The following is a 16,496-nucleotide window of genomic DNA, read 5'->3' as shown; positions in this document are numbered from 1 at the left end:
ATTTGTTACTATCTTTAAACTTCATAGTTAGCCACAGAAGCTACATCCTTCTACATCCTTAGAGTCTTTCTTTCTCATTGGAAAATATCTTTAGAGTTATAAAATATCTCCCACAACAATAATAATGTTTTTATCATGAATCCTAATACAGAAGTTTTTCTCAGGCCTGACTGAGCTACTTAACAGAGGTAAAGGTTAGTGAGCAAGTAGAATCATAGAACCCCAACAGTGTCCAAAGAGGCCATTTGACCCACTGAGTTTGCACCAATCCTCCGAAGAGCATCTCATCCAGTCTGAGCCCCTGACCCACCCTATCTCTGTAACCCCAACTAACCCATCATTAATCCATCTACTAGACTGCAAATCACTTGACACTCCAGATAAATCTGACACGGCACAACTAACTTGCACATCTTTAAGATGAGAGGGAAACTCGAGCATCTGGCAGAAATCCATGCAGACACAGGGCAAACCCCATACATACAACTGCCTGAAGCTGGAATCAAACACAGGTCTGCAGTGACTGGCAACAGTGCTAACCACTGCACCATCATGCTTCTCAAGAGAATTGCTTTTTTTTAAGAAAATTCAGCAGCCAAATGTATAGTGACTTTCATGTACATTCTAGCTCTTCTAATCCCTAATTAAGTTCCTCCTTTATTGTATGAATACAACAACTAGGTCACACATTAGTGATGAAATTCATCAATGCATGTCCAATGAGCAACTGAACCAATGCAATGTTTTTTTAAAAACTTTCAAAAACAACAAAAGTGCCTTATATAAGATTGTAAATCAGCTATAGTGTGCAAAAATGTAAAAGTACACTTTAAGAATAATGCTTACCTATGCATACTGCAAAAATATCTGTACTTGTGTTGATTAAAATTGTGTTTGTTTCACTGCAAAATGTAGGAATGCCGCACCAAAATACACATATAATTTAGAACATTTCACATGTCTAATAACAGCATTTCTATTTCATGTTATAAATTGAAGCATGCTACACATGCAAAACGTGGGTGAAGGCTTGTGAAGGCGAGAAAGAAAATCTACTCAGCAAATTGCCAAATCATATTGAAAGAGTCATTGCTGAACACATTAGCTGAACACTCCAGGCAAAATCACACATTTTCCAATGAATGCAATGTCACAATCACCACCAAACGTCCCAAAATGCTATCAAGTAGTTTCCCATAGTACTAATAATTCTTTCTCAATGCCATTCTAAGTCATTATCAGTCAAGGAGAGGGTGAATTGTAAGATCTGTTCACTTTTTGGGCAGCAGAAATGCGCCTTACTCTTTCTAACTGAATTTGAATGCGGATAATATTCAGCTAGAGAGATGGATAATGAAACATAGAAAATCGGAGCAGGAGTTGACCTTCAAGTCTGCTCCGCCATTCATTGTGATCATGTCCAATCACCCAATTCAATAAACTTAGCTCCATATCCTTTGATCTCTTTAGCCACAAGTGCTATATCTAATTCTTTGAAATCATACAATGTTTTGGCCTTGACTACTTTGATGTTGTTATTAATTATTAGTATATTATTATAGTAGTTATTATTTTCCAAGTGCTCAGGTATTAAAATTTTAATAATGGACACTAGCATTTTGTCCACTATTGATGTCAGGCAAACTGGACTACAATTCCTGTTTTTTTTCCTTCCTCTGCTTCCCTTCTTAAATAAAGGGATAACATTAGGTACACTCCAATCAGTAGAGACTGCTCCAGAGTCTATAGAATTTTGGAAGATGACCACCAATGAACCCAGTATTTCTAGGGCTACTTTCTTACATACTCTGGGATGTCTATTGTAAGGCCCTCAGGACTTATCAGCCTTCAAGCCCACCAATCTTCCCAATGCCATTTACCTAATACTGATTGCCTTCAGTAACTCCCTCTCACGGAACCCTTTGTTCTCCAACAATGCTGCTCTGTTATTTGTGTTCTACTTCGTGAATACAGAAACAAAACAGTATTATTTAATCAAATAGCTATTTCTATGTTCCACATTATAAATTTCCTGATTTTGGACGGTAAGAGACCTATATTTCTCTTCACTGATCCTTTTCTCTTTAAATATTGAATAGAAAGTTCTACGATCAGTTTATGTTCTCTGCAAACTTACAAGTGTATGCCATTTTCCCTTTCTTAATCAATCTCTTTCTCTATTGCTGAATCCTAAACTTCTCCCACCCCTCATCTATTGTTTTTCCTAGCCAATTATATGCCTTTTCCTTGAGGAATATTGAGAATTAAAGCAAAGTTAAATGTGCATATATAGAAACAGAATTTCACAAAGAGACAGTACAGTGAAGGTGATCCCAATAAAAATATATACCTAAAACAACCATATTCACGCTTTTTAAATAAATTACAAAAACTGTGGAAGTCTAAAGAGATTTAGAAACCACATACACAGAAGATGACAAAGCAGCAGATAAGCTCAAAAAGATAGCAAAGGTAATGGAACGTTAGCCTTCATGAGCAGAGGAAGAGAAGATAAAGGGAAAAACATTTTGCTGCTGCAGCCACATGATGTATTTGACAACATTTGAAGTGTTATGTATAACTCTGAGCAAAATGTCTACAGAGAACATCTGTCCTTGGAACAAGCGCAGAGTACAGTAATCAAAATATTTCCAGGGCTCCAAGGTGTAGACAAAGAGGAGAATTTACATGCACTAAGATTGCATTTCCTGGAATATCGAGTAATATAGAGAGATTCAGTTGACAATTCTGAAAGGAATTCCTGGTTCTAATTTGCGGTAGATACAACAGAATTTTTTCCGACCAAGACAAGGGAACAAACCATTCAAAGGAGCAATGAGGTAACACTTCTTTATATGCAAGGTGATAGAAATGTAGAACCCTATCCATCTACTTTAAATTATAGAATTAGAGAATTCCTACACTGCAGATAGAGGCTATTCAGCCCATTGAGTTGCATCAACTCTCCCAAGAGCATACGACCCAGAACCAAGTTATTTTCTGTTAACATTCAAACCCATCACCAACCAGCAATCCTACTTTCTCTTTTGCTTTTGACTGTATAGTTTTCTTCGCCGGTCCCAACATGATTCAGGTGGAGCTCATTCCTAAGGAACAGCTCCTTCCCCAGCACTGGTGCCAATGAGTTCATACCCTCATTTTAAATCTGAGACTAATAGATAAAGATATTAAGGAATACATCCAAGGAAGTCAGATGAAGTTAAGATACAGAGCAGTCACGTTCCCATGACTGGCAGAATAAGTTTAAAAAGCTGAAATTCTGCTCCGATACACTCTAGGATGGGACTGTAGAAGAAAAGAAAGGAGGACAGAAAATTAAATAAAACAAGATGAGCACTCAAAATAGAAATGGTGGGTGCATCATTCATAACAAAAAATAAGCAAACCAAAATGAGAAAAAACAGATGAAATGTAAGTGGGGTTAAAGTTAAATAAATATGAAGGAATGTGGGGTTCAGCACTGCTTTAATAGAAATGGCATCTCACTCTAGTGAGATTCCTTCATAACTTTCAAAAACAGTGCTCCATTATCCCAAATAATACTATTTGCAATTCAACAACAAAAGGTATATTTAACTTTCTGAAATATCCAACTTGCACCTTAACTGCCAAACAGAACCTCGATTACTCTACATAAACCGTTAGAAATTGCACTTAGTCATAACCATCTTTTTCACCTTTGTTTTATCTCTACCACTTCTTGGTTTAGTTGCAACACCTCTATTCATTAACCCATCATGCAGACACCTTAGCAGAAGACTCACATGGAGAAAGAAATACCTCAAGTATGTTTCCAGTAGGTTTATATTTCCCAATACTCTAACTTGGGCAGCTTGCTGCTTTTCATTGGAGTTCTGCAATTATTACAGCTAGCATGAAATGGCATGACTGTGTGCCTTTATATTAAAATACATATTCTCCTAAAGAAACAGAGTCATCAAACTGATTCAAATTAAACAAAAATTCAAACAACTTCAGTTTAATTCTGTTCTGGACAGGGTATCTGGCATCATAACAACAAATATTAGATAAACTGGACAGTCTAAAAGTAAACAGAGTTTAGCAGTCACTCATTCTGGAAGTTCCTGAGAGAATCAACGGTGAAAAAGCACAGGCTCTAGCATCAAAGTTTCAAATCTTCCTTGGAAAGCACTTGTACCAGAAGAGGACTAAAGGTTACACTCCTGCACATTCAATGGATAAATCCAATAAGTTCGTCAGCCAAATGTCTATTGTGGAAAAACTATTAGGGATCACAGCACAGCAAAACTAAAAAGAATAGGTAACAAACTTATTGGAGGCAAATTATGACTGCCAGACTTGATCAAAGTCCTTTGATGTAACGAAGAGGGTTGCTAAATATAATGCAGTTCATGCTGCACATAGGAATTTCCAAATAGTAGTTAAGGGTCACATCACAGATTTGTTAGCAATACCGAAACACAACATTAAAAGGTCACAAACAGCGTTGATAGATAATTCAAAGTGGTAGAAAGCAGAGAGCAATTTTGAGTGGTCATCAGATTGACGGACATATGCAGCAGCGTCCGTAGCGGCCCATATTAGTGATCTAGATTGTGGGTTTAGAAAGCAAAAATATTGAAGTTTGCAAATGACATAAACGTTCAAGATGTACTCATGAGTGAGGAAGGTAATAGCAGATTTCAGGAACATATAGATTTACTGGTGGGATGTGCAAAACAGATGGAATTTGAAAGTTATACAAGGAATTGTTAAGGATAGCATAATAAAGCAAGTGTAAACTATACAATATCATTTAAAAGCAGGGTGCAGGAACTTGGACACTTAGTGAACCACATACACAATTTTTGAGAGTGCCAAGAAGAAATTGAGCAGATCTAAAAATTCACACAGAAATAGGGTTATTTGCAGAGAATCAAGAAGCTAGATTATTCTCCTTTCAGTGAAGGAAGTTCAAGGAGTGATTTAACAGCAAGTAATATTCAAGGTTGTAAAAGATTTTGATGTCGCTCTTGTAATAAGTTGATTCAACTGATAGGAAGGTTGATAAATAGTTTTAACATATTTGACAAAAGAAACAAAAAAAGGAGAGTTTTGTTTTATAATGTTCTAATATTATCTGTAATGCAGTAGCTTAAAAATGTGTTGCTGGAAGAGTGCAGCAGGTCAGGCAGCATCAAAGGAGGAGAATCAACGTTTTGGGCTTATGCCCGAAACATTGATTCTCCTGCTCCTTTGATGCTGCCTGACCTGCTGCGCTTTTCCAGTAACACATTTTTAAGCTCTGATCTCCAGCATCTGCAGTCCTTACTTTCTCCTCTGTAATGCAGTACCCAAATAGATTCTGGAGATAGATTCACCAGCAACTTTGGAAGGTCATTGGATACGTACTTGAAATAGAAAGCAAAATCAGAGTTGAGGGAAAAAGCAATAATAACAATTGATTAGTGGATTGGTATAAGTATGAAAAGCCAAAATGGCTTCCCTTTTATATTGTACAAAAGGATTTTATGAAAGTAACTGCAGATGATATACTCAACATTCATATATTAAACCGTGAATAATAGGGCAAATAATGTAATTTGGAGTATGTAAAATAATTGAAAATGGACATTTCACAAAACAATGAATAGACTTGAGCCAAAATATTGCATATTGAATTACTAGTCCGGGGTACAGTGTATTTATTTCAATATTTGGTAAATTGATTGGCATATGCAAATAAAGAAAATAAAGTTCAGTTGAATTTTTGATTGCATTTTATTGTCACAAATAAACATAATTGTTAAAAGTGCCGTAACTTTACAAAGTCGCCAGTTGATTTTTTTTTAATATAAATTTTTATTTCCTTACAATATTAAAAGGGTTAAATCTTTCCCAAACATAGAGATACACAGTGTCCATACCTGCCTCCTTCGATCACTGTCCATTTACTCACTAGGCTTCCACTTCACCTTGTTAGGATTCTTCCTGAGGGAACACAATCAGCAGGGTATGACTGCAACAGTGAAAACATGCCCTATTTATTCTTCGGTTTCTATTTTCTGCACGAACATATAAATGATAGAAATGCAGTCAGGATCATTAGACCAAGGTTGATGAATGATGAGTGGAATAGACTGTATTTGGGAGACATTTTGTTCCAACTAATTATGTGAGAAAGGTTTGAGGATCACAATTTAAAATTCCTGAATCGAGATGTGGTTAGATTTTAGAAATGGTTCATGCCACAAGCCTTGGAGCTTCTGGTTTGTGAGAGGACAGCAATTTATTGAATTACTTCAAATGAGCACTGGACATATTTGTAGGGCAAAAGTCATCTCTCAAAAAAGGTGGCTACTGCACAACATAGTGAGGATCAAAGTGATCACCTGGATTAGTTTTGATTGTCTAAGAAGATTAGAGACATTTTGATACCTGTGCCTATTTCAACATGAACCCATCCCGCTCCTCCCAATGGGCCATTATTTTTGATCTCCTTTCGCCCTTCAGCTAGGCAAATAGTTTAGGGCATGTACTTAGTGCAGACAGACTGGGCAAACCACACAGTGTCTATTTCTGTTCATCGTTGTTCATATATTCCCATCTCCCTGAATCTAAAAGTGTGCCAACATCAATCCTTTATAATTCCTTCCAGAAGAAAAGGTAACCACAAATACCATAGGTGTTTTCATAATAGGCATATCTCTATAATTAATAGAATGCTTTCTCATTTTTTGCTGCTCACATTAATAGCCAAGCCTCTATACAGTATATTCTAAAACTAGAAAACGTTTCCACTTAATTGTATATTTGGAGATAAATGTCCTTGACATCTAAACATATAGAAAAGAGCATTTTTCTCAATTGTGTTTTCCGCTCTAATTCTTGTTCGTCATATCGTGCACAAAACTTTATTTTGTAACTGATAGCTCACTCCTATCAATTACAGTATATACACTTAAAAAATAACATTTCAAATAGGATGCCAGCAATTTCAAGCTACTTCAGACAGTGACATTTGCTCATAATGGGAGAGTAGCTTATAATTGCATAATAACTAGTCATCCTGAATTTTCAATAAATGACAGAACTCTTGCTTAACAAAAATCTTATCACTAAAATATTTTATCATCAGGATCTGAATAATGCTTTATCAGTTGAAAAGAATGGAGCTTAGAGGTGGATTACAGTTCTGACATTAACTTAAAAGGTTATACCGTGCATGTTGAAACAAAACAAAAAGTCAATATAATCAAGAGATAAATAGATATTCTTAATACTGTGGTCAAACTTAAAAAGAGAAAGCAAACCTGAACATGACGGAGTTGTAGCCCAGGGATTTTATGCCTGATTTTAAAACTTCTGCTCTCTCAATCATGCTCCGACCCTAGCCCCGCCCAACTACACAACTCAGAATTGTGTTTCAAGTAATCCATATATTTGTAACATACACCATAAAACACAAACAAGATTTCACAATGCGATAAGAATAAACTGTTGAGACTACTGCATCTACAGAGTTGGTTGGAGTCCGTTAAGTAGCAGTGTGGGGTAAAAGAGTCAAATAATCAAAGGAGGGGCTTGATTCTTAGATTTGTGTTATTGACATGCTAGAATTATTTCTATATGAGTGAGAGAGACTTGCAATGCATTGGAAATGCTGAAAGATGCAGGAAGATTAATAATGTTTGCTGCTGTGGGAAGGTTTATTAAACTCTTTCAACCTGGTGGTGTTACTTTCCAGCATGATACACCTTCCTCTTGGTTATATTACAGTGACCTTAAAACTTCCTCCCTTCCTGCAAAACAATGCGAAACCACATGCCAAAACTAAACACAAGCCCTATCAATTGAGTTACAAATTGATCTTTCCAAGCTCACAAATAGGAATTAAAGAAACTGAACAAAATAAAAAGGTCCAGAATATGATTAAAACGGATTACTTTTGTAGTTTGGATATTCTTACTTTACAACACCATTTGAACCTAAAATAACACTACTAATCATGAGCAGTAGTTAAAATAGTGAAGACCACATTTCTACCTCCATTATATCAATGGGATATTATGATCTTTAATTATGACATTGTATTACAGGCATCTTTAATTAAATCAGTGTAGATGTAATAAAGGTAATGAATTAAACTATTGCAAAACTGCATTTAAATAGAGAAGACTTTTGTATAACTTCTGAATAAAGGACAGTAGCATGAAGTCAGTTTTTGGCAACTGACACCCAAAAAGATCTTATGTTGGCAGTCATTAGCACGACGGTTGCAAATGCATTGTGTAAAACCATTTGACTGTCTGATTTCAGAAGAGATGAATAAAATTTTCCTAAGTCAGTTTTACAATGACTTACTTATATTAGTTCAATTGGAGATGAAATATAATCATCTTTCTACTCAGGTAAAATATAGCAAAGGATGCAATATATCACAATATTCATGACTGTTCCATAAATAACTAAACAAACGCAATCAAACAGTTTTAATCTACATTATTTCACTTTTTACTCACCAGATGTGAGATTTCTATCAACTCAATTTGAACAACTTTTTTAACTACTGACATATCAAACATAAACATTCTGTAATTACAATTTTAACTTCTACTTGCAGATACAAATATTACAGAAAATACAGTGACTGCATACTCATATTGGAAATACCATGTCAGGTGGACTAAGTGTTTTTAGACTTGCAAAGGGAAAATTATGGTCTTGTGTTGTTCTCACCAGACACGTAATCTGGAGGCCCAAGTGAATGTGTTAAAGTTACAACAGCAATTGATGGAATTTTGAATTCAATTAGCCAATCTGAAATATACAGCAAGACTCAGATGGCAAACATGACAACAACCAATGACTGTTATGTGAAACTGCATCATTTATCTGGTTTCATCAACATGTGAAATATGGTTAACTGCCCTCTGAATTGTTCGAGGGTAAACTGAATAGGCAACATTCCTTGGTTGTAACACCCACATTCCAATAAAGATTAAAGGAAAAGAAGTCACAAGTACAATCTTTGCTTCCAATATTACTGGCATGAGTTACTCTTACTTTCAGATCCACTTACGCAGTCCCATCGTCTTACATAATCTCTTTTTTTCCAAATGAAACCCACTCGAACTCAAAGTACACTGAACTTAAACATTACCCCATTATTTCAAAAGGTTGGAATTCTTTAATACATTAGTATTATTGATTTGTTATATTTTTGTATTTGTCACTTCATTCTTCCCACATTCTGAAGTGTGTCGCTCATCTACCAGGATCATTGCCACAATTCATCAAACACTGTTTGACGTATTTGGTTACTTCAACACTAACATCTTCACAACTGGTTGCCACTTGAATATTGTTTACTTCACATTTCTGCTGTACAGTCAAAATGTGAATACTATATTGCATAAATCACATGTTCAATTCAAACGAATACAGCAATGTCTAAAATGGCAAACAAATAGAAATTACCACTGAGTCCAGATTATATAGGAAAGCTGCTATTACAAAGGACAGACAATTTATTATGTCGTCTTGAATTGTATGATCACATATTTGTCAAGTGCTTGCTTCCTACTTTTATTTCATTTGTCAATACAACAGTTGTTTGTTTCTGTAAATTTTGATCTGCTTAATATGCCACAATTTTCCAAAATGATTGATAAGTATGACATGGAACAAGACGAGGGATGACACCTTTATTTGCAGTAAAGGGCTTATTATAATAGTTAACATTGCTCTCGAAGAGCAAACGGAGTATACATACAGCATCCAGATTAAAATAAATTTCACTTTACAGGATTGTTGATGAACACTGTAAGAGGAAATGTTCTATTAAAAACTAAAACTTCAACAGTTAGGAACACTATTTATTAAAAAAGCAGATTCACTTCTTATAGCTTAGTTTACTTTTAACCATCTATAAATTATTTTCTAACAACGTCCTGTAGATTGTCACTATTTGCAGACATTCTTCAGCTATTCCTTTACTATAAATGACTCCATGTACCAATTATATGTAGCTTCAGGTCTCAAAACAAACCATACATCTAAAACATTTGTCCTTGTAGAATATAGTCAAGCAACCTTGAACTTTATGTGTAATCTGATGCCTTGCAATCATTACTGAATAATGGTAACGTGAAACATATGCTTGGACCTCTAAATTACTTTCAATCTTCCTTATAAAAATAAACACAGGTGCTATGCAACAAGAATTGGTATCCCAGCAATGTAAATGTTACCATGGTAATGCAGATGCGACACGCTGGAAGGTTTTCCTTCCAGTTAAGTAATTTACAGAGTCTTATCATTCAGAGACAACTCAAAGTTCTTGTGCTGCAGTCACCAATTAGCAAACAAAGCACACAGCCTATCAACTTCTCTTGAAATTTCCAAATGTATATCAAGAAAGTGTGAATAACTCAGTCACAATTTATCTCCCACATTGGTCTTTGGAACTTTAATTTTGCATAATATATGAATAGGTATTTCTTAGTGCTATCTATAATGCATAAAAACGGGAAAGATAAGCAAAACACAAAAATAACTGTTTAAAGAAGGTCTTAAGAACAAGTTTTAAAATTGGAAGGAAAATGGCACCATGGAAATTACAAGAATAAAAGGTGTTTCAGGTAGCATGGAATGATTGAATGGAATTGTTGGTTGTCTGTGGTGAAGCATGTGGGCAATGAAAGTAAAATTGAAAGACTAGAGGAAGTGCACATAGATGCATGACTATAGGAATACATGATAGAGAAGTAAACCAGTAGAGGATTTGAAAGTGAGCATGAGCACATTAAATCTAATTCTCCGGAATATGGCAACAATGGAGTTTTTCAGGGGGAGGGCTGAAAGAGATGAAAGCTTCATGCAGCTGAAAATGTAAAGCAAAGCTTTTTGTGGATGACTGGTTCATGAACAATATGTGGGGAAATCTAACAGGGAGAAAACAGGAAAATTCCAAATGCATGCTGGTAAAAGCATTCATCGGGGTTTCAGTTGTTGCAGACATGAAAGAACAATGCAAGAGGAAGTTCTGCTCAGGTCAAACAGTACACAAGGTTTTCTCTTTCTGAAGCTGTGAAAAATATAACCCAGAGCATGAACGATGCTTATCTACAAGGCTCAGAAAACCAAATTAACAACTGTGAGCCATAAAAATGTCAGAAGCAAAACAAGCTCTTTAAATCATGCAGCAAGAACAATGAAGATGCTACCAACTGAATATAGAAACTTTCTAATATGTTAAAAAAAATCAAGAAGCAAAGAATGACTGGAGATGTATATTGTCCTGAATTACTACTTCTTGCAAAATTTATAAAAGACATTAATATCACAACCTCCCTAATTGATCATGCACAGAACACATAGCATTTGCATAAATGAAATGGACTGAAATTATAAACAAAAATCCAAAGCACGGAATCCCGCCACAGCCTACAAGCTCACAGTCCCCCAACCCTGTACAGCCCATTTCTACCTTCATCACAAATTCCACATTCAGAACTCCTGGGCAAATCCATTGTTTCTGCCTGTTCCTGCACTCAGAATTTCTCCCTTCCCACCTTGACAAGATTTTTCTTCTTCTTCTTCCTCGGACCAGTCCCATCCCACTTACGTCTACGATTACTCTGATACTTTATAGCAGCTCCAGTTCGAAGGCCCCAAGAACCTTCCTCTTTACCATGGCCATGCAATCCCTTTAGATGTCCATCCCCCGTCAGGATAGTCTTTGGGGTCTCTGCGCCTTCCTGGACAAAAGGCCTGAACCATACACATCTACCATCACCCTCCTCTGCCTGGCTTTGCACATGCTCAATTTGAACAATTTCTCCTTTGCCTGGATACCTGCATTGGCCCCTATAATGTCTATCTCTTTATGGGGTATGTGGAAAACTCCTTGTTCAAATTCTACTCAGGTCTATCGCCTCAATCTTTCTCTGCTACATTGATGAAATAGGGAGAAACTATCAACTTTGCTTCTAATTTCCATCCTCCTCTCATCTTCATCCGGTCCATCTCTCGCTCGTCCATTCCCTTCTTTGAATATTTGTTTTAAATTTCTGGAGCAGGCTAGACACCAATATCCATTAGAGGACCATTCCCTCCACATAATCCTGGTCCACTCCTCCTCCATTCCCCCATAGCACCTTTCCATGCAACCACAGAAAGTGTAACACCTGCCTATTTACTTGCTCCTTCCTTAATATCCAAGGCTCCAGACAAACCTGCCAGGTTAAGCAGCAAACTACCTGCACTCTAGTCAGTTTAGTCTATTGTATTCACTGCTCACATGTTCACCTCTACACTGGGGAGCTGAAATGCAGACTGGGCACCACTTTGCAGAACACCTACATTCTGTCTGTAAGAAAGCTTGCCACCTTTCTTCTGGCCAATGTTTCTTTCTCGGGTCTGTTGCAGTGCCATTGGGAAGTAGTGACCATAATACATTAAGCTTCAATCCACAATTTGAGAGGGAGAGTCAGAAGTGACAGTACTTCTGTTAAATAAAGGGAACTATGGAGCTATGAGGGAGGAGCTGGCCAAAGTTCAATGGTGCGATACCTTAGCAGGGATGACTGTGGAGGAACAATGGCGGATATTTCTGTGTATAATGCAGAAGTTGCAGGATCAGTTCATTCCTAAAAGGAAGAAAGGTCCCAGGAGGAGGCATGGGCAACCGTGGCTGACGAGGGAAGTTAAGAAACATATAAAGTTAAAAGAGAAAAAGTATAACATAGCAAAAATAAGTGGGAAAACAGAGGACTGGGAAGCATTTAAAGAACAACAGAGGATTACTAAGAAGGAAATACGCAGAGGAAACATGAGGTACGAAGGTAAACTGGCCAATAATATAAAGGAGGATAGTAAAAGCTTTTTTAAGTATGTGCAAGGCAAAAAAATGGTTAGGACTAAAATTGGGCCTTTGAAGACAAAAACAGGGGAATATATTACAGGGAACAAAGAAATGGCAGAAGAATTAAATGGGTACTTCAGATCTGTGTTCACTGGGGAAGACACAAGCAATCTCCCTGAGGTAACAGTGGCTGAAGGACCTGAACTTAAGGGAATCTATATTTGCCAGGATTTGGTGTTGGAGAGACTGTTAGGTCTGAAGGTTGATAAGTCTCCGGGGCCTGATGGTCTACATGCCAGGGTACTGAAGGAGGTGGCTCGGGAAATTGGTGATTATTTTCCATAGTTCGATAGATTCAGAATCGGTTCCTGAGGATTGGAGGGTGGCTAATGTTATACCACTTTTTAAGAAAGGTGGGAGAGAGAAAGCAGGAAATTATAGACCAGTTAGTCTGACCTCAGTGGTGGGAAAGATGCTAGAGTCTATTATAAAGGATGAAATTACGGCACATCTGGATAGTAGTAACAGGATAGGACAGAGTCAGCATGGATTTATGAAGGGGAAATCGTGCTTGACTAATCTTCTTGAATTTTTTGAGGATGTAACTCTGACGATAGACGAGGGAGATCCAGTAGATGTAGTGTACCTGGACTTTCAGAAAGCTTTTGATAAAGTCCCACATAGGAGGTTAGTGAGTAAACTTAGGGTGCATGGTATTGGGGCAATGTACTAGATTGGATTGAAAATTGGTTGGCTGATAGGAAACAAAGGGTAGTGATAAACAGCACCATTTCGGAATGGCAGGCAGTGACCAGTGGGGAACCGCAGGGATCCGTGCTGGGACCGCAGCTTTTTACAATATATGTTAATGATATAGAAGATGGTATCAGCAATAACATTAGCAAATTTGCTGATGATACAAAGTTGGGTGGCAGGGTGAAATGTGATGAGGATGTTAGGAGATTACTGGGTGACCTGGACAAGTTAGGTGAGTGGGCAGATGCAGGGCAGATGCAGTTTAATGTGGATAAATATATGGTTATCCACTTTGGTGGCAAGAACAGGAAGGCAGATGACCTAAATTAATTCCATTGAGGTAGTAAAGGGGCAGTACACAGAAATCTGGGTGTTCTTGTACACCAGTCAATGAAGGCAAGCATGCAGGTACAGCAGGTAGTGAAGAAGGCTAATAGCATGCTGGCCTTCATAACAAGAGGAATTAAATATAGAAGTAAAGAGGTGTTTCTGCAGCTGTACAGGGCCCTGGTGAGACTACACCTGGAGTACTGTGTGCAGTTCTGGTCTCCAAATTTGAGGAAAGACATTCTGGCTATTGAGGGAGTGCAGCGTAGGTTCACAAGGTCAATTCATCGAATGGAGGGATTACCTTATGCTGAAAGACTGAAGCGACTGGGCTTGTATACCCTTGAGTTTAGAAGGCTGAGAGGGGATCTGATTGAGACATAAAATTATTAAAGGATTGGACACTCTGGCAGCAGAAAACATGTTTCTGCTGATGGGTGAGTGCCGAACCAGAGGACACAGCTTAAAAATACGGGGTAGACCATTTAGGACAGAGATGAGGAGAAACTTCTTCACCCAGAGTGTGGTGGCTGTGTGGAATGCTCTGCCCCAGAGGGCAGTGGAGGCCCAGTCTCTGGATTCATTTAAGAAAGAGTTGGATAGAGCTCTCAAAGATAGTGGAATCAAGGGTTATGGAGATAAGGCAGGAAGCGGATACTGATTAGGAATGATCAGCCATGATCATACTGAATGGCGGTGTAGGCTCGAGGGGCTGAATGGCCCACTCCTGCACCTATTGTCTATTGTCTACACTGAAGTTCAGCACAAGTTGGAAGATCAGCATCTCATTTTCCACTTGAGAATCCTGCAAACTTCAGGACTCAAATTCAGACTCTAACAATTTAGGACCTAAACACTTTCTTTTATGCATTTTACGCACCCCCACATTTAAACCCTGTCAACATACAGGCTATTTTCAGCACAGCTAGCCCATTTTCACTAGTTATGATCCCTATTCATAGGTTTCATCCTTCTATGGCTCACCCTTTGTTTGCCTGTATTTCTCTCCCTCTGGGCTCAATCTCCACCTATCACTTACTTCTTTACTTCCACCAACTCGCTCCCTTTCTTCAGCATAAATACTTCTTTTACTTAACTACTATCAGTTCTGAAGAAGGGTCACTGGATCCAAAACTCTGCTTTCTCTCCACAGATGCTGCCAGCAATCAACATAAAGTGTTGAGTGGAGTGGTAAGTAGCGTACCCTCAGGGATCAACCGTAGCCCTGGCACTACTCCAATTCCCATTTTATTTCAATAACTTGGGCACTCGGTGAAAACTGTTCATAAGTATGAATGAAATCAAATTATGAAAGACAGTCAATTGTGAAGGTGCTGTTCAGGAAATATAAAACTGTGTAGATAAAATAAGCACTTGCTGCCCATCTCAAACTGTTCTTGAAACTATTGGCTTGCCTGATCATTCTAAAGGGAAGTTAACAGCCAACCATATTGCCATGGATCCAAAATCATAAGTACCCCAGATCAACTAAGGATAGCAGAATTCCTTCCTTCAAGGACACTAAAGGACATGAATGAACCAGAATTGTTTCACATTCACGGTCACCGACACAGTATTCAATTCCAGGTATAAAGAACTGAATTTAAATTTCACCAGCTTCAATAGTGAAAACATTAGTCTGGGTGTCAGGCTTGCTCTTCCAGTGACACTACCATTAAGTCACCATCTCTCCTCTTGATGCAATGGATAGCATCCCTGCTGCTGGAAAGCAACTCTGGATGTAAATCCCAGTTAATGGTAAAGGGTAGTGCATGCAAAATGTGGCCAAACAGGGAGTTTTTAAACCTGTAAATGCTTCCAGTGGATACCAATTCCCGGCTGTATGAACATGAGATTTCTGGCTAGTAATGTGATGAAGGAAATTGAGCCTCTACCACCACGTTGGCTCCAGACTACAGAATGCATGTAAAAATCTAAATAGCCACCACTATTTAGATACTTTGGAGGCAGTCAGATCAGTTGATTGGACAGTCAATGTGGATCAGGTTTGTGCCACAGCATGGGGTTGATTCAGGATCTGCTTCCTTTTACTCCTTATGATGGAAGCCATGATAGTGGGCCTGTCCTACACTCAGGCAGAGAACTCTAGAAAAAAAAATCATCCTCTGGCATTAAGCTTAAGTATCTAAGCAATATTGGAAAGTTATTGATACTGCCTCTGCATTTACTTCTTTACTTCCTTCCAAGCAAAGAAAGTTACCTCAAAAGTACAATGGGACCTTGACCACATGGGCCGAGGAATGGCAGATGGAGTTTAATCTAGGTAAATGTGAGGTGCTACATTTTGATGGGGCAGCTCAGGGCAGGACTTATGCACTTAATGGTAGGGTCATGGGGAGTGTTCTCGAACAAACAGACCTTGGAGAGCAGATTCATAGCTCTTTGAAAGTGGAGTTGCAGGTAGGCAGGGTAGTGAAAGGTTTTTGGTACACTTGCCTTTATTGGTCAGTGCATTGAGTACAGGAGTTGAGAGGTGATGTTGCAGCTGTTCAAGTTGGTGAGGACACTTTTGGAATACTGCATTCAATTCTGATGTCCCTGC

General features: G+C 37.9%; 1 protein-coding gene across 4 annotated transcripts in view; it reads right to left on the bottom strand.

The window, feature by feature from the left end:
• kat7b (K(lysine) acetyltransferase 7b) overlaps positions 1-16,496 on the bottom strand; it is a 91,259-nt gene that overhangs the window by 65,944 nt on the left and 8,819 nt on the right. For 2 of the 4 annotated variants that reach the window (XM_060849095.1, XM_060849092.1), the window contains exon 2: positions 5,910-5,973. The exons of 1 other annotated variant lie outside the window; for it this stretch is intronic. In XM_060849095.1, coding sequence (XP_060705078.1) covers positions 5,910-5,933 — 24 coding nt within the window. In that variant the 5' untranslated portion in view covers positions 5,934-5,973. The remainder of the gene's footprint in view (positions 1-5,909; positions 5,974-16,496) is intronic. One more of the 4 variants, XM_060849093.1, reaches the window with a different exon arrangement.

Source organism: Hemiscyllium ocellatum, chromosome 32, assembly GCF_020745735.1.
Source record: "Hemiscyllium ocellatum isolate sHemOce1 chromosome 32, sHemOce1.pat.X.cur, whole genome shotgun sequence".
NCBI classification, from domain to species: Eukaryota; Metazoa; Chordata; class Chondrichthyes; order Orectolobiformes; family Hemiscylliidae; genus Hemiscyllium; species Hemiscyllium ocellatum.
This window is presented reverse-complemented; position numbering and strand designations above follow the sequence as displayed.